This window comes from Hakea prostrata, chromosome 6, assembly GCF_041222555.1.
Source record: "Hakea prostrata isolate BN-2017 chromosome 6, UWA_Hpros_2, whole genome shotgun sequence".
Taxonomy (NCBI): domain Eukaryota; kingdom Viridiplantae; phylum Streptophyta; class Magnoliopsida; order Proteales; family Proteaceae; genus Hakea; species Hakea prostrata.
Window position 1 is genome coordinate 3,729,905 of NC_142605.1, and position 27,828 is coordinate 3,757,732.

Here is a 27,828-nt window from a genome sequence, read left to right on the forward strand (position 1 = left end):
TAGACTAGAGTTACTCCTCTACGTTTATGACTATTCTGACTATGATATTTCCAAACCCTTGACCCATTTATTAAAATGACATTCCAATCCCACCATTCTCTTACAATTCGCTTTCCTATTGACGATACTTGTATCATCAGTGTGTTCATTAATCAAGGTCTCGAGTAGGCCTCCTCTTAAAATATTTTTCTCATTATTTGTTTTTAATATTTTTACAGCATCAGTCTTTAAAAGAAAAATGAAACAGTGTCCACCCCGAGCGATAGGACACAAGCAAATCTAAAGAAAAAGGGTGGATCCATAGGAAAACAGCTAACAGTAGAACTATGAAATAAAGGTACTCTCTCTTAAAAATTGGAACCAGATCTTAAACAGAAGACTCAACTACCACTCTTATCATATTTACTTACAAGCTGATCTATTCATATATATAGGACATATTCATGCGTTTCAGTTTGTGACAAAGTGATATTTTGATTCTACATAACCTTCTGCATCCCATAAAAATGACCCAAATGCGACCGCCTCCAGCACCAGCATGGTCAGACCTGAAAAGGTAATAGCGACCACCTCGTCGTTTGTTGTATCAAGAGAACCATCCTCCTTAATTCTAATGTCAGGCCTACCAAACAGGGCCTGTGTTTGCTTCTCAATCAGGGAAATAGCCTCCTTCGATCTTATGGTTGCATATCTCTGCAATGTCTCTGAATCCAAGTACATGACATAGGACTTCAATTTGTACGATCTGGATTCACCTGAATCGGACAAACTTCTTTCATAACCGCCATCATCATCTGGTAACACCCGGATCAATGAATCAGGGTCCCAGAGCTGATACTTAGGTGATGGATCCCTAAAGGTTTCCTGGTCTTTATCCATACCTTTTGGAAGAGTTTTCATGGTTCTTTCCAATTGGAATCTCTCATCAACTCTTTTGAGGAAATAACCATACATCATAGAAGCAGCATAAAGCTTCCCAAGTTTAAGTTTGCTGATCTGGACACTGGTATCAAGGGGGCCCACAAGCCTCTCCCCAAGAACAAGAGATAAGTGGCTCTCTATCATCTCAAAGGCTTCAGGGGAGTGAACAGATTCTAGTTTCTCTTCTTGGTTTGGCCAGTAATCCACCCTAACTCCCGGATCTGCTTGCACTGATATTGTAGGGATCATCAAGATGTCATTATCCAAGAACTTATGCACAACCATGGAGTATATTATCTCCTCTAATGCCTTCTGTCTCTCTTTCTCCCGGACTTCAGCAATTCTCCTGCAGCATAAATGTTAGTTATGCCGGTTCAATGCTCACCAAGAAAAAAACATAAGCACAACTCATTGCATTTTTTTTTTTCTCTCTCTCTCTTTTTCATGCCATCAGTTAAATATACTGTTAAAACAAACAAAAATTATAGACGAACAAAAACAAAAACAGAGCAAGATGACAGATCTAACATGGTTCACACTCCGACATGATCTTCACAGCAAAACAGACAACGATCTATTATGTAACTGAAGAAACTTACAGTGAAGCCCTCATACAACACCTTGAAATGGAACTGCTAGCTCTCTCTTCTCAATTAACAAATAAAAGAGCTCCCATATTCGACTTTTTCTTTCTTACACGAAAAGAGGGTAAAACTCCCCCAAGCCAGCAGATCAATCTATTAGGTCAACCCAAGCAATTCCCAAGACTTCACATCATGGACCTCAGAATTCCATTCAGGTCACCACCAAAGATGTTGGAGCTGGTTAGGCATGGTGATGGGTACACTTGAGACCCATATAAGATAATGATAATTTACAAGAAGATACCATTCATTTGAAATTACTTGTGCTTTTTAATTTCATGCAGCTAGCTACAATCCATGAGAAAAAATTGAGAGTTTTCCTGCATTGAGTTATCTATCTAAAGAACATGTGCTTCCTAACCAAAAGGACCACAGAAAGGGGGGGGGGGAATACTTCTGACATTTAACACGATGCAGCACAAAAAAGACCCACAGCCCTGGTGCCTGTAGCTACTTAACTGATGACATAATAAACCAATCTTAACTGATGACATAATAAACCAATCTTAATCTAATTAGCTAACAAAAAGAGCATCCAGAAGAAGGAAACTGAAACGGCAAACCCAGTGCCGAAAGCTTCTGCATAAGCAAAGTCCCGGGGGGGTGGGGGCTCCAGGCAGCTTTCTTACACAGCCTTACTCCAGCAATTTCTGCTGGGAGTCCATTTCCCCGACTGGACTTCAGGCTTAACTGTGGTCCACTGAGTCACCGAACATTGTGCCAAGGCCCACCGCTTAAAGAATCACACCAGTAACAATAACAAAATAAATCAATCTCTTATCTAAAAACCCCAAGCATGACATAAAAATTTCCTAAAATCTAGGACTAAAAGAGGAGGTAATCCTCAAAAGACTTCCTCATGCAATGGCTATGAGGCGCATGAAAATCTGAAGAATATATTTTGCTTGACAGGCTGTGTGATGATTAATCTCTGGCAGAATTTGATTCCAGAAATATCTCTTCGAATAAGGTTAGTTGACATTGCCAAACACCTCCCAAAAAAAAGCTGGTTGATCATATGAGGTAAGCACAATATAGGCTTCGCATGCTAGACAATATCCCATTTCAAATCTAGAAAATATGCTGATGCAGAATCTATTTAAACCTGAAGATAATCTTACACAAATATGATGGAACAGTGGAGGTTAATCAACTTGAATGATTCTCTCTTCAACCACCATTAAACTACATCACTTGATGTTGAATTCTCTTTCTTCAACCACCATCAATTGACATCACTTGATCCTGAACCATCTGCTATTAGGCATGCATATTCTTTAGATTTTTCTGGTGTGATGCCCTTCATGCTACTACCTTGTCAATCAACCACAAGCTCGCCAGATTTTCTGGTTCAGAAGCTCCTTTGGAAATTCTCTCTTAAAGATTCTGCCTTCTTTCTCTGAAGTGGGTGGGGATACCAATTATCCGTAAAAACATGACATTATTCAAATAAATTGTCGTCATCTTCATGGATACTTGCCCTCCAATCAATTTCATTCAAGGTCATACTTGATACAAGGTGTCACACCCCACCCTGTATGGGCTGGGCTTCCACACATGACCTGGTGTCTGTCGACACTGATTCCCTTCTGAATTATGCAGTACCATAACCATACAACCACTCAAGGCACAAATCACAGACAATGAATATTGAGAACTGAAACATAACGACATATATATTCAAGGGAAATTAAGAGCTAACTATATATATATATATATATATATATATATAGTTTGTGTGTGTATGTGTGTATATATTGATCTGTGTCCAAGTGTGAACAATAGAGTAGCAAGCACAAAATGCGTCATGCTCGGTACCATCAGCTCAGTGATCTCCGCACCACCAGCCCCCTCATATGTAAGTGCTCCTACTCCATGGGAACTCCTATACCAGCCCCATCATCTAATAAGAAGAATCTCCACTAGGGTGAGCTCCACTGAACTCGTGAGGGGATAAACACGCAACAAATAATGGATTATCAAGGAACAAATTTCTATCGAAACTGAAGTTTTGACCCAGAGAAAATGCGAGATCTTCAGGTCTTGACCAAAATTTCGGTCGAAATCAATGACTTTTTTCTTGAAGCCGAACTTCAGTTTTTAGCCTTATATGGACTCAAAATGACATGGATTTTTTGCATCCTACCTATTTCACACATAAGAAACACAGTGGAACTACTAGTTTACCCAAAAAAAAATTTGAAAATGTAGCATTCAAGTATATAATATATATAAGAAGAACTGAGACTATTACCAAAAACAGTATGCCTAATACATGTCTCCATCTGCACCCCATACAGATGACAATACATGTCCCATGATGTTTACTCCATATAGTTGTCAACGAAGTCAACCATTGCAAATCTGTATGTGGCCTCATCCACATGGCTAAGACATCCTGATCGTGGGAAGTTGGAAATATCTACATAATGAGCTAATGAAATGGCTCGTGGTGGTTGTGGTATAGAGTGGAAATCTGCTCTACAAATGAGGAAACACCCTATTCATCGACAAGGGCAAGGACACTATAAGCTCAACAACCATAGCAAGGTTCCAATGGCCAACTCTGATAGGTGGCAGTGGGAGGGACACCATAAGCTCCATAAGCTAAGGCTCCACTAGCGGTTGACTCTAAGTTTGATAACCAAAAGGGACACCATAAGGTCCACATAACCAAAAGCTCCATAAGTCGACCTTGTCACATCCACCCAACCGGAACCCTATCTAGCATACCCGAGTGTGTGATCCACAGTCCCAAGGATTCAGTATCCAGGAAATCAACCTCCCACATTTACAATAATATAATCGAGAACAAGATTAAACCAAAGTTAACTATATTAATCGAGAGATTAAGATATGGTTCAAGAATACAATCAGAGTGCGGAAAAATGATACTAATAGAATAAATCAAATGTAGAGTGTAGCGGAAAATATACTCTACAGTAGCAGCAGAAAAGTAGATCAAAAATTAAAAAAAAAAAAGACTACAATCGGTTCCCAAGATGAAAGGGAAAACAAAAGTAAACTAAGGTCTCTTCGAATCTATATAAAACATAACCATAAGTAAAAGAGATTATGTACCATCACTGGCACACAAGCGCTAGAGCCGAACAAATTCTGATAAGCTCCAGTCTCATACTAGTAGTCTTCATCGTCGTAGTCACCATAGCCAGTACTTAGGGTACCGTATGATTCATCGGCTTGGTCTTCATAGTATTGACCATCATAATCATCAGTTCTTGCAGATAAGTCTAACAAAGGTGTAGCAAAAAGGAGTGAGTTCAAAAGAACTCAACAAGACAGTTCATTCCATAATAACATAATAACACATGATAGCAAATTATACAGAATGCAATATGATATGAAACAAACAATGCAGATATGCTTCTAACTCTATGTATGCTGGTCTCTATTGGCAGACATGCTTTAAGTCATAGCACCAAACTCCTCTAGGTAGGGTCTGAATCACTCTCCCTCAACCATCTCGGTATCTTGGGTTCTCCGGTTGGTAATGGGTCCTGCATCCTCTCGGACATTCCATGGCTGGGGTTTAGGTCAACACTCTCTCACGCCTCCGTTTGGTTTGAGTACTAGTACATGTCAATGTTAAACCTAGCCAAATGCAAGTCTTCTACTTAGTTATATCAACTTAGATCCAGATACTTCCATTCCTTCCCTCTCAGGATCCTTTCAGGTATCCTTCACCCTAGAGTCAGTGTATCCTATGGCTACAACCAACTCGGACTACGGACTCATCAACCCTATTGGTCATCCACAAATAGTAAACAGATAGCTCTCACATCCTCTCACGGGTTAGATACCAGTCTTGAGCGCCCATGAGCCCACGTCTACCACTACAACCCTACCAATGAATGGCCCCTCACAATGTGATCCATGTCCTCTCATGGGTTGGTTACCGGTCTTAAGCGCCCACAAATCCTCATTGTTACCATGGGTTGCTCGGTCTCAATACCCTTTCGATCGGGTCTGATATAACAGGGACATCCTAGCCAAACACTTCTAGACATGCCTTAGGTATGTCAACCAGTAATCAGGGAAAGTGCCAAGGGGCACCATAGGAAAATGTCTCATACCACCTCCACTAGTGCCCAAAGACAGAAACGCCGAAAGGGCATTTCCCATTCCCCAATCACAACCTAAGCAATCATAATCCCAATTCCGTCATTCACAAGCACAACTGATAATACAAAACATAAGTAAGATCATTCATACATAACTGAAATAATAATTGAATTACATAAACAAGAACTACTATAGTTGAGAAACTACAACAGTAATATAATTATAAGAAAACTAATATGACAGTAGTATGATCATGTAATCCAATCAATTACAAGTAAACATGTATTAGGTTATTAGGGATCAGTCGTCCTTACCTTGAACAATCTTCGAAGAATTCCGGAGAAATAAGAGGAGAGGTCCAAGACTAGCAAATAAACCCTAAACAAGCATATAACAATCATTAGGAATAAGCCCTAAAAGATTAGAAGTCAAAAGGATGAAATCGAACGAAGAAACAAGCTACTGTCAGCATTGGCAGCTTGGTTAGTCAATTGGGTTAGTCAACCAACCAGTCGACCAAAGGAACAGTACGAGGTATAAAACCCTAAATTGGTCATAACTTCTTTATTTGAAGTCTGATTGCTCCGAAATTTGGAGGGGAGTTCCCCAAAAACATACTAAGACTATCTATAAAAGTCTAGGCATCAAGCATGGTCCAAAAAGTAGAATCCTAATTGAACCATAGGATTAGGGTTTCATCATGGACAGTCCATGGATCCCATGAAAAGACTAGAGAGAATAATGATTCACTCTAAGGAAAGAAGAATAGAAATTCACAATCAAGAAAGGTGTTAAGGAGGATCCAATAAATAGAAGATAAATCATGGTTTCCAATTTGGATACCCTCTCATGAGGGTTACCCAAGAGTTTCCTCCCAAAATCAACCACTAATAGATTCCCAAGGTAGAAAGGGAAAAGAGAACCACCTAACAATCCTGGGGATACAAGGAAAGGTTGTAACACTGATGTGAGACCTTTCCCACAATCACCAAGATAAGTAAAAAAATAATGAGGGAGTAATCAAGATCTCAGGTAAGATTAATTTCAAGAACATCACCAAATGGATTCAAGAACATAGAGTGAATTGGGGGATTCACTCTAGGGCTGATAGAATCAGAGAAGAGACCATTACAGTAGTGTAATACCTTTCTCATAGTCAAGAGATCAAAAGAATTGAAGAGAGAATAGATCAAAGAAGAAAAAAATAGATTACTAACCTTTTTAGAAGAAGATTCAATAAAGAAACTCGAACGGATGCTTGGGGATCTTCTTTGGGTTCAAAGAAGAGGTTCTTGGGTTCTTCCCACGTTCTCCAGAGGTTTAGAATTGATAATGAATGAAAAACACGGAGTTCCCCTTTAAATAGAACAAAAACCCTTTAAAAAATTAGAGTTTTTACACTTTTGACCTTACTATCACTGTTGGTCGATTGGTTGGTCGACCAATGTTGTCAACAAGTCCAATTTAGGGAAATCAAGGTCCAAACCTCAATATCTTTAGATGGGCTTCTCACAACTCATCAACAACTTACCTAGCATGGAGGGATGCCTTCAAACCATGTCCAAATAGGCTTTAGGTCCAACAAACCAGGCTCTCCTTCATTAATGTGCAATTTCTTCTCCAACTCAGACAAAGTTTCCAAGTATGAAACACCATCATCAATTTCCATGGGTTTAAGGTCAAACACCATGCCTTCCATTGAGATGGCCTATAGTTGCCTTCTACCTTCACTTTGGGTCTTCGGACCTACAAACAACAAGGTTTCCGGGTAAGGGTTAGGGCTGGATTTCACAGACCTAGTAGTTACAACACTCTCCACAACAATATCATATGAGGACTCTGCGGGCTTATGCCATCTGGATCCTTTAGAGGTGGAGTCTTTGGGATCATTTATGTTCATCAATCTCATAAAACCCACCAAGCTCTCCGCATCAGCCGAACGGTGAGAACCATGTGATGGTGTGTCCTCCATGTCATATCTATGCTATCTCCCCTTCCTCGAATATGTTGACGAAACATTTTTGCCTCGAGATGCAGATCCACTATGGTTTGAATCGTGTGTTGCATAGATGAACTGACTCTCACCTGTGAATCTTGATGATCGTCCTCCCCCTCCCTGACTCTCACATACTGCTAATGGTGGTCGTTGCGGTGGTGGTCTATCCTTAGGATTAGCTGAATCCTGATCATGAGGTCCAACACCCTCCTCATCCCTCACCATCATCATCACCATCATCATCGTCATCGTCGGGGATGCCTGAGTCACGTCATCGTCGGGGGATGCCTGAGTCACATCATCCTCGGTGTTGGACCAAACAATAAAATCCTTAGTGTGGGTCGATGCACTAGGGTGTGGCACGATTGGACCGGTAGGTGCTGCATGTGTACTCCCCTCCTGGGCCATAAAGTCCACATCAGACCCCATCTCCTCTGCAATCTGTCTACTGGGACGACCTCCCTCCTCATCCATCAATGGCTCTCCCGACCTCCCTCCTAGTCCAGTTAACTACTAGGTTATCATCATCATCCATCTCAAATATGTTGGCCAACTCAATCACATTACTCTTTTTGTCCATTCCCTGTCTAATATGATCCTCCCTTAATCTCATATTATAGGGTAAGTAGACAAGGTCTTCTGAACACTTCACACCCAATCAGTTGTGCCTCTTTGAGTGGATGAGGCTGAAGGTACTTTAATTTCGCTTACAACCAGTGGCAGAACATGTTTGGGAGAGCATTTTGCATGCAATCGTACTCAAGTGAGGTGAGTCACGATTAAATTACAACTACTATTCAACTGCAACAAACATAGACTCCAAATCATTTCAATACTTAAGTAATTCATTCAAAGATACAACATAATAAGTAATTAAATATATAATGAATTAAGTTACACCCATGGGCGGATTCCTATCCCGATATGGCCACAGAACAACCGAAACTCCTAGTGGCATCCCTAAATGCCTTCATCTAATAAATAAAGAAAAAAAACAATAATTGGGTTAATACTAATAACTTAGTATAAAACTATAAATTGTGAATATCAAATCACAATCTCACCTCCATAAAGATGACTGCCTATTTAGATGGATCCAATTCCAACCTCTCCACTACAATTTGGATGGTATCTATCAAATCTTGCTTCATCCCATGCATGTCTTTGTAATGGTACTTGGGATTTAGATAGTATATTGTGTAAGAAAAAGCATAAATAAGAGGGAATAGTCAGTACTTATTAGTGGATAATAACGAAAATTAAATTGATTAGTAGACTTAACAACTCACCAGCCTTGTGTAGTGGATGCTGCAACAAAGACTCCCATCTAATTTGGATGACGTCAAGGATTTTCTTATTGCCCTGTGGGTAGACCTGAGCAACTTGTTGCTTCATCTTATCTACTACAGCCCATATGTGTGGTAAAGTAGGTCTTCTCTGTTGAACTACCATCCTTAACACATGCACGACAGGCTCAAGCATCTTCACCACTATCCTCACATTATTCCAGAAACTGTCATCGAATATGGTCAATTATGCTCTCCTTCCTCCTATGAATAAAGAACCCTCTCATTAAACCACTGCTCTGATGCAAACATGCTCTTGAGGCCAGTCTTCCTACTCTCAAAGATCTGCAGTGTTATCCATTTTGTAGAAAATCTAGTTATATATAGCATCACTAAGTCACCCTGACGCTTGTCCCTCATCATCTTTAATGCATGTGTGGTTATAAATGAAGGTGCTAACTTGTCGGGCTTGCTCCATGGTCTTCTTCACAAGCTAGACCTTCCCTATGTCCTTTAACATATTAGTCAATGCAGTGAGCAGCATATGGAGTCCAAAAGAGTTATTTGTCCATTAAGGCATCAATATAAATTCATAATGTGTATATGTAATGTGATATGCATTTAAAAATTAAAATTAATACTAGAAGTAGAAGTATGTTTTGATACTTGGAGTTCTTCATCATCTTCAACTCAACTTTCTTGTAGTTTGAGACATTATTGGTCACAATTTGGATCACATTTTCCACTCCAATCTCCTTCACCACTTGCTTTAATAATTTATAAATGTATTTTGCATCCTTCTTCTCATTGGATGCATATACTGACTTGAGGAACACTATCCTCACATCACAATTCAACATGAAATTGATGATGGACTGTCTAGTGGGACAAGTCTAACCATCAGTCATCATAGTCACTCCATAATGAGCCCACATAGGCTTTAATCCATTAATATACACATTCAAGTCCTCTTCATGCTTCATATTATATATCTCATATGGGGTGAGCCCCTGCACACCATTCCTAACCCTACCCATCTCCTCAGTCATATCCCTATAGTAGGGCCATTGCGCTATATGTTTTGGAATACTATGATACATAGCCAATTTGGAGAAAGTCATCCCCACTTTCTCCTTCACACTCCCCCTTAGGCCTCCTAAATAGGGCCAGATCATTATGAAGAATCTCAAGATCCGAATCTATAAGATGTGTTCGTGAAGCTCAACCCCTTGTTGAGGCCTGTGGGATAGGAATCTCCTCTCTCACACTATGATTCCTCCTCATCAGGACTTAGGAGCTGTGTGTGCCTCCCATACCTGCTGGCTCTCCAGAGAACCTACAAACCCATAGCTCTCTGCTACCTCCTAATGTCATTAATCCTCACCCGCTGCCTACTCATCATCATCACCCTCCTCATCTATGCGGAATCTAGATCAAGGTCACATCCATATTGTCCTGGCTCCTCTTGATCAAAATCCTACTCTCCTAGCTATAGAAGGTCATCTATGCATGCATCCTTGAACTCCTCCCTCTATGTTCTCTTCTCTTTCCTCTTTTGCTTTCTCCCCAGCCAAGTATGAGGTCTTTGCCTTCTTAACCTCTGAGGACACCCTTTGGCATCCTACTATATCCCTACTTCCCCCAGCTAAATGCACCTTCAATTTAGTGATCCCACCTCCTCCTATCTATTTCTTGTAGTAATTGCACTCACTCTTCTTCCTGTTGGTTGTGAATGGCTTCCCATATTACCAAGCTAGTCTGACATCTTTCAAAGATAGTGCCTTATACAAAAAAATACACACTAATTATCTTAAAAAATAATACAATAAGCTCAAAAAATTACATAAATGCTACTATAAATAATCTTATATTTTTAAATATATAACAGAAATTAATTAATATTTTAATATTATTCAAACAATTAAAATTAATAATTAGCAACAAAAAATATGATTTAACACCATCACAACATAGATGAAGTGATGGTATCTCACACTCATCAATTTGAAGCTCATGTATGAGTATGTAGATGTGTATTTTAGGAATATACATATTATAGAAAAATAATTTTTAAATACAAAAAAATAAAAAAATAGTAGCAATATGCAAAAATTAATTTTAACTTCACATAATCATAGATCAACACTCTAGACTAAATATAATTTAATTTGAAAGCAATCTAAGTTGATTTGAGCTATAAACAAAACAAAAATAAAAAAACGGAGAACTTAATTAACTCACCTTGTTTGATTCTTAAAAACCAAACAATGGAGGAGCAAGAGTCAAGTAGGAATGCAAAGGAGTTGCTACAATGAGGTGAAATGGGGGTAGAATTCAAGAGAAAAGAGAAAAAAATTCGTTTAGGCTTGAAACTTGAAGAGGCGGAATGGGTTGAAATTGGCGGAACATACGTTATTTCGTAGTTTCCGCTCGAAATAGAGAGGTTTTATAACATAAAAGGTCATGTTGATACCAAATTTCGTGTTGTTCTGATCAAAACAATTGAATTCAACAAAATTTTCTGCATTTCGTTTCGATTTGAAAAAATGCAGTATTTTCGCTCGAAATTTTGAGCGAAGTTTATTCCATGCATATAACTACTTATCCTAGTCGCTGCAACACAAACCTCAAGTGCTTTGCATGTTCCTTCTCAGTCTTTTCAAATAAACGAGAATACCATTGATGAATACTATGACAAACTTGTCAAGCACATGGTGATAACGGTTCATCAAATCCATAAAATCTATCAGTGCATTAGTAAAACCAAAGGACATAATCAGAACTCAAAGTGCCCATACCGAGTCCTAAATGTTGTCTTATAGATATCACTCTCCCTCACTCTAAGTTGGTGATACCCCGATCTCAGATCTATCTATGAGAATACAATGGCTCCTGTAATTGATCAAATAAACTATATATCCTACAAAGTGGATATTGGTTCTTGATGGTTAACCTATTAAGCACTCTATAATCAAAATACGCATTCTCATGCTACCATCCTCCTTTACAAACAACATCGGTGCTCCCCATGGTGACATGTTAGGCTGAAATGCTGAAAGAACCCCTTATGGATTAGATCTTTCAATTGACTTTATAGTTCTTGTAGTTCACTTGGTGCCACGTGGTATGCTGCCCTTAGGACCAGGTTTATCATGAACTCCATATCCTACTTTAGTGGTAGTCCTACAGTCCTACTAAGTCATCTAAAAACACTTCAGGAACTCCTTCACCACTTTGATTCTCTCCATTGGGCCCCGGTCCCACTTTGTATCCACCATAAAAACAAGGTACCCTTGGCATCCATCCATCAGTTTCTTTGTCTTAAGCATTGAGATGAACAATTTTCAGTCCAACCTCTTCCTATCACCCTGGAACCGGAGGCCCATTCTTTGGTCTAAGTTGTATCTTCTGATCTGAACAAAGAATGACCACTGATCTGCCATTGGCAATCCATCCCTCAAATCAAACCAAAGTCTGATATATCTAGCACTAGTTGAGCTATCAAGTCCTGCCCCACTATCTGGACTAAACATGGCTCGTTTACTTTGTCTAGCCTCACAGATGACCTTGTAGTCGTCATCCCCTACAAGTTCCTTAGCTCGGATGTACATGTTCCTTGAAAAAGAATGAGAGACAAACAAATGTGTTGCACCAGTGTCAAACAATGTATATGCTGGGACTGAAGTGATAGAAATTGTACCTGTGACCATAGTCTAGCTGACCTTGGGCTCGGCCTCCATCAGACTATATACTTTGCCAGCCTGCAGGGCCTAAGCTAGTCAAGCAGCCGATGGAGCTGGTGCGGGAGGTAACGGTGGTCACCAGTGGCATGTTTTTGAGATGTGACCTGCCTGGCCACAAGTGTAGAAGATAAGATCTCTGAGGGCTGTTGGGGTTTGCTGGTCTAGGGTTGCATAGACTGATTGGGAACTGGTGGTAGGGTTATGTGGAGTGTAGAGGACTCAATCAGCAGATTATTCCTGAAATGAAAAAACAAAAAACTAGTTTTCATCCTAGGTTATTGGAAAAAGGATCTTAGGGGAATCTAGGGTTTCTAGTGGTCAGATGAGGCTGCAAATAAAATAGGGTATCCAATAGCTGTGGGCAAGATTCAATCAAAACATGGAGGTAAGATGGTTGATTTGGGATCGGTGAATTTCAGGTTTCCTTGGGAAGAACCAAAATACAAGGTTTTTTATAGTTTGAGAAATGATTTAACTTACTGTTAGTCTTCACCCTGCAAACCAACAAAAAGAATAAGAAAGAAAACCTGCTTACTAATGGTGATTGTAAATAATGGTATAACAGCAGAGGAAGACAGACTGAGATGAAAAAAATGAAGGAAAAAAGTTGCAGAAAACAGAGGAAAAAGAAGAAGATTGAGATTGAGAGAAGCCTCAATCAATTGAGGAACTCCAACAAAATCACTTCACTATTTATAATAATAGTCCAATACTTACAATCGCATAAGGAAAGAGGAGCCTACTTTTTGGTTCCCAAAATGCCTTCTAACAGTCCCCCTCAAGCTAGAGAATAAACATCAAACATCCCCAGCTTGTTACAAATATACCTCACTCTTTCTGCACCCGAAGATTTTGTAAATAAGTCAGCAAACTATTCTCCGGTTCAAATAAGATAAGTGGAGATCAGTCCCTATTGAAACTTCTCTCGAACAAAATGGCAATCAACTTCTATATGCCTTGTAAGCTCGTGAAAGACAAGATTCGATGCTATGTGAATAGCTGCCTGATTGTCACACCCCGAAGACATAGGAAACTCATGACTAAGCCAACCTCACCCAAAAATTGCTTGATCCACATCAGCTCACAAGTGACAAGTGAAATGGCCCAGTACTCTGACTCTGTACTAGATCGAGCAACCACTGTCTGCTTCTTACTTTTCCAAGACACAAGATTTCCTCCAACAAAGGTACAATAGCCTATAATAGACCTTCTATCAATTGGTGCACCAGCCCAACCTACATCAAAAAGTCCTTCAACTCTCCTATGACCATGATCTGTGTAGAAGAGCCCACATGCAAAAATTTTCTTAAGATACCTCAATATGTGCACAATGCATCCTAATGAATGGTACAAGGACTAGATAAAAACTGACTCACAACACTGACTGGAAAAGTAATGCCAGATCAAGTCATAACCAAATAGTTTAACTTTCTAACCAACCTTCGATACTTCTCTGGATCTTCAAGGGCATCTCCATCTTCAACCATTAAGTTTGATATTTGGATCCATCAGAGTATCCAAAGGCTTTCAACCAAGCATCCATGTTTCAGATAGTAAGTCAATCACAAATTTTTGCTGGGACAAAAAAGAATTCCCTTCCTGAACTGGACACTTCTATCCCTAAGAAATACTTAAGTTTTTCCAAATATTTGGTCTGAAATTTTTCTGTAAATAGGTCTTCAATACATTAATACTAGCTGAATCATCTCTAGTAATGATTATTTCATCCACATACACAACTAAGAATATGCTCCCTGAACCAAATTGACATTAGAGCATAGAATGATCACTCTCATATCTAGTCAAACCAAACTCTGTCACAACTCTAGTAAACCGGCCAAACCATGCACGTTGGAACTTTTTCAGCCTATGTAGCGATTTCTTCAAGCGACACACCAAACCATTATCCCCCTCAGCAACAACCCCTGAAGGTTGCTCAATATAGGCTTCTTCATAGAGATCCCCATTGAGGAAAGCATTCTTGACATCCAGGCATCTAGCTAAAATAAAGGCCAATGAAATGTAACAACTAAAGAGGCCAGGATTCGAATAGAAGTGAGCTTTGCAATGGGAGAAAAAGTATCCAAGTAGTCCACTCCAAACACTCAAGCATATTCTTTTGCTATAAGTCTAGACTTCAATTTAATAAGTATACCATCAGGATTTACTTTCACTACAAACACCTAGCAACATCCAATAGCAGTTTTCTCAAGAGGCAAGGGAACAAAGTCCCAAGTATAATTTTCCTCTAGGGCTGCCAACTCCTCAATCATCACGGCCATCCACCCAAGACTTGACAAGGCTTCAGACAAAGTCTTAGGAAGAGGGTGAGTCTCAATGATAGATAAACACACACAAAAAGTAAGAGAAGCGGCCTATCTGTAACAGGTGAAGAAATGATAACAGGGAGATCCACATCCATGGAAGAGAAATGCATAGTGTCAAAAGAATAGGGAACAAACTTAAAGAATGAAACATTAGTAGTAATTAAATATTTTTGAAGTTCAAATGAATACCAACAGTACCCCTTTTGAGTACAGGAGTACCCAACGAACATACACTTAAGGGCTTGTGGATCAAGTTTATACAACCCAGGTCAGTGATCATGAATAAAACAGACACTCCCAAATATGCGCGGAGGCAACTCATGCAAAAAACTACTAGGAAACAATAAGGAATACAAGACACAACCATTAAAAACAAACAAAGGCATTTGGTTAATATGATAACAAGCAGTCAAGACAGCATCAGCCCAAAAGGATTTGGGGACCTGCATTTCAAACAGTAAAGAGTGGTGGGCGACTTCTATCGATGGCAACCCATCTGTTCTGCCACACCATTCTGTTGGCGGTTGTCGACATTGAGGATTAATAAAGAATGTCATGTGATGTCATAAAACTATTAACGGACTTAAAAAATATTCTTTTGCATTATAACTCCGGAGGATTTTGACAATTACCCAAATTGTATATGAATTTCAATCACAAATGCAGAAAAGATATTAAATAATTCAGAATGACTTCTCATTAAAAATTATCTAGGTAGCTCTTGAAATCATCCACAAAAGTAATAAAATATTAAAAGCCCAAAGTAGAAGCAACAAGACATGGTCACCACACATCAAAATGAACAAGAGAAAAAGGTTTGTGTACCCTATTATTAACTTGAGGGGGATAGCTTACACGACGAGCTTCCCAAACTGACATTACTCGCAATGAGAAGAAGAAATGGAACTAAAATGTTTATCCAAAATTTTCAAAGTATCTAATGAAGGATGGCCCAAATGGCAATGAATTCGGTGAGGGGTAGGTGTGCTAGAGTAAGCAATAGAGGGAATGTCATCAAACACGTACAGCCTTCCCGACTTACAACCTCTACCAAGCGACCTCTTCCTCGTAAGATCTTGAAACACATAATAACAAGGAAAGAAAGTCACAGAACAATTGTAGGTGGTGGTTAGTTTATGAACAAATAATAAGTTAAAAGGAAACTCAGGTAAATGCAAAACGAAAGACAGAGATAAGGTGGGGGAAAAACTAATGATTCCTACACCTTTAACATTGACATAGGAACCATCATAAGGGTCACAATGGAAGAAGATGGGGAAAAAGATGAAAGTTACCTAAGACACCAGTCATATGATCAAATGCCCCTAAGTTATGGGAGGTAAAAACACAGGCTATAGCATTCCTATTTGAACAAAGGTGGTAATGGGAGGTGAAGACTAAAGTGCCTGAAACTGGGTGAAGCGGACATATTCTTCATCAGTCATTTTCATAATCTTCCCTTTTGACTATGAAGTGGCAGTAGTCGAGGACTCTAATGATGCAATGTTAGAGGCCAATGGCTATTCCATGAAAACTATTTCTCATCAAATTCAAAATCTTATTTTGCTGCTATATGATATGAATTAAGGGGATTTGAAAAATGATAGAGGCTAAGGCCGATTAGGGGGAAGAGTTTTATTCCGATAGCTAGCAACCTAAGGAGACTTGCTGTGAAGCTTCCCACAAAATTTCTGCATATATCCTGATCGACCACAATGATGACAAGTCTTGACATTTCCATTAGTTTCAATGCATCCCTGAGTACTGGGGTTTCTACCTGATCCTCCATTCCCAAGCCCATGAGTACCTCCAAACCCTAACCCACCCAAGAGCCATGGTTTAGAGTAAAAGATGTCAATGCAAAATTGTTGGAGGAACTAGACTCATGTGTGTTTTCTTTGGACACACGTAAGTACACAGGAAAATGTTTCAGACAGTGAGGGTACCTTATCTCCTCCTAAAATTGGTGCTCCAATTGAGTTAAATTCTTCCCAAGTCCTCTCAAAAAACCCATAACTACAAGTTCCCGCTGGTTTTAAATTTCAATAACATCCGACAAAATGGGTATAATAGAATTCAACTCTTCATACATTTTCTTATACTCTGCAAAATATTGGATCATAGGTTTGCCCTTCCTATTAGCCCTATAGAACACTTGTGAAACCTTATAGTACAAGAAAGCTTATTCTACCAGAAATACAAGATATTTTAGTGTAACACCTGTGACTAAAGTATAAGGGAATTTTAGGCATTTCGTATTGATATTCAAATAGTTATGCTTATGGGTGAACTAATATGGGATTAATAAACTTACTAGAATTAATTTGTCAAATTTAATCATAAGTTGATGACTAACAAAACGGTCAACATTTACTTTGATTAAAGAAGGAGGTCCAAGGTTCATTTTATAAGTTTTGGCGTTATTTTGACCCCAAACCACACTTAATTTGGAATCTAAAGAATTCATGCATGGGGGATAAAGGCTGTATAGTCAAAAATTGGGAAGGGATAGTCAAAAATTGGGAAGGGATGGTCAAATATGGAGGGAAAAAAAGGAAATTAAATATATAGAAAATCAAATATGGGAAGACAAGACAAAACTTAGATTCAAGTATGAGGAAGAGATAGTCATATATATATAAAATCAAATAGGAGAAGACAAGACAAATCGTGGGAGAATTGGATTCAACTATGGGAGACAAATCAAGGGAGATTTGGATTCAAATATGAAGAACTGGGGGAATTCGGAAAATTATGGAGGTCGAAGAATTAAGGAAAAATGGGGGGGCGGGGAAGAGGAAATCATGGAATATTGAGATTATAAGACAAGGGTGATAAGAACCCAATATTCTGAGGAATAGAGACAAGAGACTACAAGGAATAGGAGAAGAACAGTAGGATTAGAGTGCACACTGAAGCTCCTCTATCTAAGGGTGAAAACTATTCGCTTTTCTTTGACTTCGCTATAGTAAGTAAAAACCCCATACTTTCAACATGTTATTGTTTTTTTTTTTTTTCTTCTACAATCGGATTATTAGATTTACATGATTTATCAGTAATTGATTCTTTTTCATTTATTTAATAATTTGATTGTTGAGTATGAATACGTTTTGATTATGTTTTATTTGATTATCACGATTTATTAGCAGTATGAATATGTCTACGATCGAATTATTAGATTAATATGATTCATTAGAAATTGATCAATTCTTTAATGTAATACTTTGATCATTGAGTATATATATGTTTTTTTATTATCTCTTATTTGTTTATTATGATTTATTAGTAATTGACCAGTTTTTTAATTCAATAATTTTATCTTTGAGTATGAATATGCTTTTGATTATGTTTTATTTGATTATCATGATTTACTAGTAGCATGAATATGTTTAAGAACGGATTATTAGATTAGCATGATTTACTAGTGATTGATCATTTCTTTAATTTAATAATTTGATCTTTAAATATGAGTATGCTTTTGGTTGTCTTATTTAATTGTCATGATATATTAGTAGTATGTATATGTTTCTGATCATATTATTAGATTCACATAATTTTATTAGCAAATCATCAGTTCTGTAAATTACTAATTTTGATATTTTGTGGATAAGTATGTTCCTAGACTTTGCCTTATTAGATAATCTCTTATTGTATTTTGTATTAATTTAACAATGAAATTATAGTTGTTAGAATTCAAACTATTACGAAATTATGGCAAGCTAAAATATATAGTACTTTCATCTTCACTTATGATCTTGCATTGTTTGCATATGATTCATTCAGGCATACCACGGTCATACTTGCATTTCATATCCATATGATGTTGAGTTAGCATAGGAGTTTTGGATGAGAATGTATGTAAAGGTTGTGCAATGTGTGCAAGCCATGTAAAAGCATGGAACCTACATTGATTTCAAAACATTTGGTTAGGGCAAATGGACGTTGCACTATGTAACGCGCATGCTATGTAACAACATTGGACATCCTATTGATCCTATACCAATAGTTGCATAGGATGATGGTTGTATTTTGGATGAGAATGTATGTTAGGGCTGTGTAATGCACGCAAACCACGTAACGTCATAGAACATACATTGAGTTTGAAACATTTGATTAGGGTAGATAGATGTTGGGTTGTGTAATGCACACAGGCCATGTAACATTATAGGGCATCCTATCGATCCTAGACCAATGGAGAGGTGGTTTATTTATGTCTTGTTAGCGTCTTTGAATCTCATCCATATCATTGAGCATGTCATGCCTATTTTTATACGTCAATTATGTATTATTTATCTAAATTGAAAAATAAAAAGAAAAGTGTTGATCTGTATTAGGTTTTACTTGCTAAGTTTCTTCCCCAAGCTTACCTCTTACTCTTACAAATGATGGACTTGGTCAGGGGGAGGATTGATATTTCGAGGATGAAAACCAAGACAATGTCTATTTTATTTCTTAGGATAGTTTAATTTTGGAGATTTTTAGTGAATGTAATTCTTGGGGTTTAAAAGTTTATTTTCAGATTTGTCAGAACTATGAGACAATTCATGACAATATTTATGACATATGTTTGAATAATTTTCTGCTGCAATCTATTGTGCTTTCGGTGGTTTTGACCTATTTACTTTGTCTATGGAGAAATACCTCGGTGTGTTTGAGTTCGCTACCTAAGTAATGTCGATCCTTGATCAATGAAGACTTTCTCCTCCACATGGAAATTGAGGCATTACTGGTAGTCCCATAAACCCTAGCGGACATAGTAAGATGGCCTTGCTGTCCACAACCCAATGAACACAACCTCGGCTATCTTTGTCCACTAATAGAAATTGATAGCCCCTTGAAGTTCTTGTTCAGAAATACGATGGGATGTGTAATAGAACTCTTAGGTTCTGACAAGATGATTGCAACTCAGAAACCGAATAAAGATAACCCAGAAATTGGATCACAGCTTGAACCACAAATTAATATAGAACCAAACAAGAAATCAAATCAGATTAGGACCATAAACTTAAACCAAAAAACCCAACCAGAATGAAACCAAAGCATATCTGAACCATAATCTTAAACCAACAAATGGTGAACCAAACCAAAAGTTCAACAAAACGCGACCAAAATAAGGCAAGATCAAAACCAATTTCACAGAAAGTCACACAAAACACCAGTAAAGGTTCGTCAATCATGCATAGCAAAATAGGGCATTCAATCTATTGATTCTCCAGCAAAAGTCGACCAAAATTTGATGTTCAAGCAGATCGATCAATACTACTCAGTGTATTCAATATCACTCGAAGCCTTTAAGAAACAATGCTGAAAGAAGGTTCTTACCTCTCAAAACCAAGAAACGGTGTTGTGCAGCCACTCTTCCATCAAAATGAACGAAACCTTGGGTGCTTCTTACTCCATTGATTCCAGAAAATTTCAGAACTACAGCGTAAGGTGTGGTCTCCCCCTCAAAAGAAACCCTAAATCTCCTTCAAAGCGGAAGTAATAGGTCTCTAAGAATTGCAGGCATGTGTGTGATGGTTATTGTGTGTGAACTTCAATAGTTTTGAAACAAAAGTAATCTAGAGCACCTGTTGCTCTGATACCATGTAAATTGTGGTCTAACAGCAGAGAAAGACAAATTGAGATGAAAAAGACGAAGGAAAAGAGTTGCAGAAAACAAAGGAAAGAAAAAGAAGAAGATTGAGATTGAGAAAAGCCTCAATCAATTAAGGAACTCCAATGAAATCACTTCACTATTTATAATAATACTTCAATACTGACAATCAAACTCAAACAAGGAAAGAAGAGTCCAATATGGACTCAAAACACTCCAGATCTTGGTTCCCAAAATGCCCTCTAACAGTGATGAACAAGTTGGAATTCCAACAATTAGAAAGATTCTTTAATGGAGATCGACCACGGTAGAATTAGGGTAAGCTTGAAGAATTCAACAGAGGACTAGGGAGGTGAACTTCTGTGTCAAATTTATGCTCGCAAGTAAACTTAACTAATCAAATTATAGGCTCAAGTCGCTCAACTGACAAATTACATCAATCTGTACATCCACCATGGAAGCTGTAACTTTCAAAGTTAAGCTAGGACTTAAAACTATAATTATGACTCATAGTAGGATCAAGAACATTGGTCATTGAGTAGTAACTTCAGATGTCCTATGGGAAGGACTAAACACAAATAATTACTAAATTCGTTGGAAAAATTAACCACATTTACTATGTACATGATTTTGGTGCTGGTGTGAGAGTTTACCTAATGCTGCTCATGTAAGGAGGAACCCCTACACCTGAGTCTGGTTTTGGCAGTCGAACTATATCAAATGGTGAGTCAGTTTATGCATGCACCCAAGAGTGAGCCATTGGATGCTATACATTTCATAGTCAGGTACTTGGAATCCACACCCAAGAAAAAGACTAAAACATGTCAAGCACCATCATTTGCAGACAAAAGGCTTCGCTTAATGCCAATTACTAGTTCAATTTTAATGGTTTACATCAAGTTATTGCATGTCAGTGAGTGGTAACTAGTCATCCGATGGAGCAACAAAAAAACCTCTTGATTCGAACCTAGTGTAGATGCAGAGACAAGAGCAAGTCCAATGAAGTATGTGAACTCCTATGATTGCGAAGACTAGTACAAGATTTGCAAGTGGATGCTGAAGACCTATGAGGGTTTTATTGCAACAAATTGCTGTAAGTATAGCCCCCAATCTTGTGCAACACAACCAGACAAAGCAATTGAGGTGGACAGACATTCTATTTAAGAAAACAAATCTCTTGGCTACATATGCACCACTTTTATGAGGATAGCAGACCACTTGGATGTTATCTTTACCAAAGGATTCATCCCCCATCAATTCAATACCCTGAGAGAAGTTGGAAACATACGACATTTGTTCTCTCGCATGAGAAAAAAGGGAGATGGGGTTAGAGTTCATGTAATAACGGAACCTTCAGTAATAGGACACTGTATTATATTGCTTTCCACTTTTACTTATTTATCTCTCTTTTCTATATTATATTACGAATAAATAAACAGTAAAAGGAAAAAAGAGACAAGCAAAAGAAGAAAGGAGAAAGGATTGTGTAACTATGAAAGTCACAACCCTTATGTTGAGACTTGAGACTCACTCTTTCCATTCAATATATATAGGCAAAATACAATAGAGAATAAATAAATAAATAAATAAAATAAGTGGGCAAGACCACCTCTGGGAATCGTGACTAAGTCCATACTTGGTAATTTCTAATATCCCACCTCTCAAGATTAATAATGTGTGGCTTGTTATAAATATGGTCAACCCTACTACTCTTAGGAGACATCATAAAAACATCTAAACATTATTCTTCTTTTGCAATCATGATTTGGGGAAATAATTCCATTCAGTAGTTTTTCTGGAATAAAGTGACAATAAACTTTAATATGCACTGTTTTCAAAAGGAAGACCAACGGCCATGTTGATGAGATGAGATGAGATGGACCTATTTCCCCTAACCCTAGTCATGGTGAGAGAGTGGCGACATATCCTAGGACCCCCAATCATGGGCACCCAACAGACAGTTAGGAGTCATGAGGGGCCAGTTGTGAGTGTGGACCTACCTAGAGGAGATTGGTGGTAAGTTAATGCCTGTTTATCTAGATAGAGACCGGAATGGTTAGCACATTAGTATGCATCTTAGGACTTCATTGCATCTTGCACAACCGGATTTTACGTAATATGAATATCAGTTTGGTTATCACATCATAACTACATGAAACATACTTTCAAACCCAACTTCAGTCAACGACTACTTCACCGACATCAATGCACAAGTAAGATGAATTATGGCTTAATATTTAGCCTTCATTCTAGAACTACCCACAGTAGTTTGTTTCTCGCTCTTCCAAGATACAAGGTGCCCCTCCAAAAGAGAAGCACAAAAACCCACACTTGGAACACCTCTCAATGAGAGATCCAGCCCAATCAGCATCACAAAAACATTTTATACATCAATGTCCACAGTAAGAGTATACTAAACTACACTCTGTAGCCTTCTTAAAATACAGAAAAGTAAAAACCATTGAATTCCAATGAGATGTATGAAAATGATAGAAATTGACCCACATCACAGATAGGAAAAGTTATGTTAGGTTACGTCAGTCAATCACCTCCCAACTACCTCCTCTACTTCTTCAGGTCAGCTAGAATACCACCACTTATAGCTGTAAGCTTCATATTTGGATCCATGGAAGTATCCGGAGGCTTGGACCCCTAGCATCCTTGTTACCGTACATAAGTTTATACATAAAGCAAATTCCTCTCATTGATAAAACAACTTCAATACCCAAAAAGAGACTCCAATATTCCCAAATCCTTCATTTGAAACTTCTATTGCGAGTGACTCTTCAAAATTGGATGCCTTCAGCATCATCACTAGTTTTGATAGTATTTTCAACATAAACGACAAAGGATATCCACCTCATACATGGAAATCAATAAAATATTGAGGGATCATTATCACATCCTAACAGAACAAACTCAAGAACCACTTCAATAATGCATAGGAGACTGCTTCAAACCATATAGAGTTGCTCCATAAATTGATCAATCAAGTCTTCATTGCTGTAAAAGTGAAAATCAGCAAAACAGGGGGTGAAAAACAACCCCTATAAGTGCAGCTGTGACCTGTGAGTTAGATCAGGAGCGACGAATGAAGAAGAGGACAGTAAGTTGGATGCATGAAGATCAAAAGTCAATTTAGTGTTCAAGGATTAAGCTTTGAAAAATCAATTGTGCAAGTTAATGAGCCAAGAGAAGAGAGATGCCTGCATAACTATGGGAGTGGAAAACCTTGTGTTGAAACTCCTCTCTCCATTCAATATATAGGCACAATACAATATGGAGAATAAAAATAAAAAAGAGCACAAGAATGAACCTGGAAATTGCACCTAGCACTAGCCATGATTCCCTCTCCCTTGATAACGTCTAACAGATAGTATGAGGGTAGAAATGTAATTTTCCTTTGTAGTTAGTTTAGTGAATCACCATCTCCCGGACAATTTCTACCCACTTCTTATTCTACTTCATCACTTCTACTTCTTCACCTTCACCCTTCTACTCTCATCTTCTCTCTTGCCCACTTGTTCTCTTGTAGCATCTGTATTCCAACTCATGGATCAGGCCATATCCAATCAAAAACCCAGACAATAACCACATCCAGATCTGGTAAGATAAACTAGACTTATTTCTTTATCAGGATGAGCCAAGTTATTCTTTATTAGGATGAGAAGTAATCTTTTAATTATTCCGTTTCATTTTCTTTGATAGGAGATAACTACGTAGAGGAGGTAGTAATTTCTAAATTTCTTATAGTCTCTGTTAGGAACCCTCCCACTAGACTAATCTTGAATTACTTGGAAATAAACTACAGCAAGAAAATTAGGATAAAACTGGCTTTGATGGTGCCAATCACCCCCTACAGCATTGCCCCCTCAGCCAAAGGCTGCCGGAACCTCACACAAAATATCCCACATCCTTTTCTCACTCCTTCCTCCCTATTTATAACCCACCAACCAACAGTAACCCTATCTATCTCCTCCATGTGGCATTATACCAAGGCCCTAACAGTCTCCTATTGGGAGTTGGTTTCTAATTTTTATGGGTTTTAATTTATTATATAAGCTATAACAACAATGGAGTTTCCAAATTCTAATGATGGAAATTGTCTCGCAGTCGTGAGGGTGGTGCAAGGCCAGTGGCCTCCTTCTTGTTCCCCGTGTTTCAGAACCTTACATTGTACAAGTCTTCTTCTACCCTATTTCATCCATCTTAGACCTTCTTCCTCTACCACTATTATTCTCCTTTGTTCATTTTCTCTTCTACTTTTCTTACTTTCCTTTTCCCTGTTTCCCCGTCCCTTCTATCCCCTGTTGCTGATTTCTTCTCCTTAACAGACTGACAACCTGAGAAGACTTCACTGGAACTCTAATTCAATACTTTAGATTGACCCCAAATTATAAGGGATGACTCCATCTAAGCAGAACTTAAGCCCTACATGCCTAGCCCCAAAACAATCCCCTGTGGAGAGACCCTAAACCCAACTCAGAAATGACTTGGTTCTTACCTCCAGAACATGGTTCAGACCCTTCCAGTTCTGTTCTGCTTGTTCCTTCAAATCCGATATTTGTTGCAGTTGAATGCTATACTACTTAGGTCATTGGGTGGGCCCATCATTCACAGCTGAAAATCTGAGACTCTGTCCAGGATACTCATCCACATAGAGTGACGGATAGCAGTTAATGGATGGACAGAGTAGCACCAGCATTACAATCAATGGCAATGGCACCTGGCACTTCCTTGAAATATGAAATATTTTTCTTATGCCACATGGCTCCTTACATGTACTTAAAGGTGATTGAACTTTTGACATTAATGGTATCCAGTGGCATTCCTTGGTTGATAATTAAGTCTAATTAAGACTATCATTGACCTATCATGTTCTAACTGAATAGGACATTTCATTCACATAGAAAATGGGCAGCAGATAATGAGTGACAGAGTAGCAAGAACACTACAATTATGGAAATAGCACATGGCACTTCCTTCTTCATTAATCAGTGCATTTCAGTATCGATCTTGAGGCCAATATTGCCATCCCGAAATAGAGACATGACTTATGATCTCGGCAAGTTGGTGGATTTTTTCCTTCAACTTGAGGCTCCATCTTGAGAGGCATTAGGGATCATTTGGGGCTGAAATTTTCTGTTCAGCCTATTTAGGCCTTCTAAACAAAGGTGCCGTCAGAATTATAAAAACAAAAACACTAAAAAATTGTATAATGTGAGATCCACTTCAGACACCAAGATAGAAACTGCATTGAAGTGAAACACTAAAATGGCCTATTGTACGCATCATTACATCAATACATCAAATACACATATATTAATGCTCATACCTCTGAGTTCTAACAACTGCTATACATTAGACATGTTCAACTTACTATGTTCAAATGAAAATCCAATTATCAAAGTTAAAACTCAAGAGTCAACAGTCAAGACCTGAGATTCTACGTGCTAGGCACATCATCTCGTCTGCTAAATCAAGAAAAGCAAGATATTTGATGAGATCCGATTGAGGTCTCACAAGATATCGCACAAAATTCCCTCAAGATCTCACGAGTTATCGTACTATGACATTGCACTGTACCCGGTTGAATAGTTTACACAGATTTTTTTCCTTCATAAGTGCAAGTAATTTATTAAGAGATACACATGATCATGAAGTTAGTCCTGAATTTTAAGATTAGCAACCCCTAATAAAAAATTGACTGAATTCGGCAGTTCGAACAAAGCCAACAGAAAGCAAAAGCCATGACTCAAATGCAGAAAATTAGCAAATATAACAAAGTAGAAAATAACAAACATACTTGTAGAGGGGATCTTGAGAAGATAATGATGCCTCATCTTTCTGTGCATCTCGATCAGTTTGAAGGTGCTCAAGCTGCTGATCAATTGCTGCAGGGAGCAGATGTGGATGGGTTTGCATTATCTGCACTAAAAGTTGACCCACCGGAGATTGCAGTTGAAGAGGTGCAACAGGTGTCATGTTATTGCCAGAATTTCCAGACGCTCTCACTGTGAAGCCTCTGGTCCGGCACTTCTCCATTCCACTTCCTACCCTCAGGATACTAAAAGATGAGCATTTCTGTAGAGTAAATAAGTATGTAATAAATTCAGAATAAGATTTCTAGAAAATAAGTGAAGCACATATGGGAGGAAAAAAACAGGAAAAAAAAAACAATGAAGAATAACAAAGAGTCATGCAAACTAGTACATGTTCTTCCTTTCTGCTTTTCCATTTTCCCTGATGTGCCTGGTCTATGCTTTAGCCTATTGGCATTGTTATAAAACTTTATATTGTTTCTTGGTCTTATGCTTGTTTCCTACAGCCACAGGCAGGTGAAACCCACCAAAAAGGTAATATGTAAATGGACAACTACCACAGTCTGAGCAGAAAATTGAACCAAATGCAGTCATTTAAGTATAAATGAGGTCTATAAAAAAATATAAAAAAAAGAAGTCTCAAGAAACAGCTATCCACTCTGAACCTAACCCTTGCAATAACAAAATTTGCACAACTAAAAAGAATGCAAAAAGCCGCGAAGCAAAATATAACGTGACCATTGCAATCAAATTATCAACGGCTTATGGGTATTTTATGGAACAGAATAAGAATAGCTCTCCATAATGGACACGATTAAGCCCTTAAAACCAGTAATTAAGTCTGTGAATGACACCGAAAGTGTGCAATCAACTTCACTTGTCAACAACTATGTTTACAACAAAGTGTTTACAAGTCATTCTGTAGCAGTAAGGACAGACCCATTCCATCCAATTAGCTAACCCATGTTGCCATGGCCGTGACAACAAAGTACAAGCATACCAAATGAAAGAGCACCCTCTCAGTCAACAAACGCAGAGTTCAGTTTGAATACCTTGAGCATTCCACCGGAAAGAAGAGAATTGGAATCTGAAAAGGCCGGAAAACTCTTAAAATCTAGAGACTTGTTAACCCCAGTGCAGGGGGGAAATACCAATCCATCAGCAACGACACCTGAAACCTGCAGCATCGTCATCCCTACGTAATTCAATCCTTCCTAACTCCTCCAGCCAGCGAAAATGCAAAACAGGACGAGGCAATGGGAGAAAAAGAGAGAAAAGATTGTGAAGGTCTCTAGACAAGATATTAAGTTGGAACTTGGATGACCAGACCCTATTACCAGAGGATTTACATGGAAATCAATAACTTATACATCTTCAAGTGCCACGTGGATTTTGTAGCTTTGGGATATC

The 27,828-nt window shown here is 38.3% G+C and overlaps 1 protein-coding gene across 1 annotated transcript; it reads right to left on the minus strand.

The window, feature by feature from the left end:
- On the minus strand, positions 1-27,761 carry LOC149012125 (beta-casein (DUF760)). Its single transcript, XM_089160069.1, has 3 exons — positions 27,471-27,761; positions 26,403-26,680; positions 1-1,267 (listed from the first exon to the last, which is right to left on the minus strand). Exons 1-3 carry the CDS (start codon positions 27,609-27,611, stop codon positions 451-453), a joined length of 1,236 nt encoding a protein of 411 aa, XP_089016195.1. The 5' UTR covers positions 27,612-27,761; the 3' UTR covers positions 1-450.
- Positions 27,762-27,828: the final 67 nt, after the last annotated feature.

What these genes read in the sequence shown, in the direction of transcription:
- LOC149012125 (XM_089160069.1), bottom strand. Translation starts at nt 27,611, where the DNA reads ATGACGATGCTGCAGGTTTCAGGTGTCGTTGCTGATGGATTGGTATTT. An exon ending in TTTCCGGTGGAATGCTCAAG is followed by an intron (nt 26,681 to 27,470) that starts GTATTCAAACTG and finishes TTTACTCTACAG; the next exon opens with AAATGCTCATCTTTTAGTAT. An exon ending in TCTCAAGATCCCCTCTACAA is followed by an intron (nt 1,268 to 26,402) that starts GTATGTTTGTTA and finishes TTTATGCTGCAG; the next exon opens with GAGAATTGCTGAAGTCCGGG.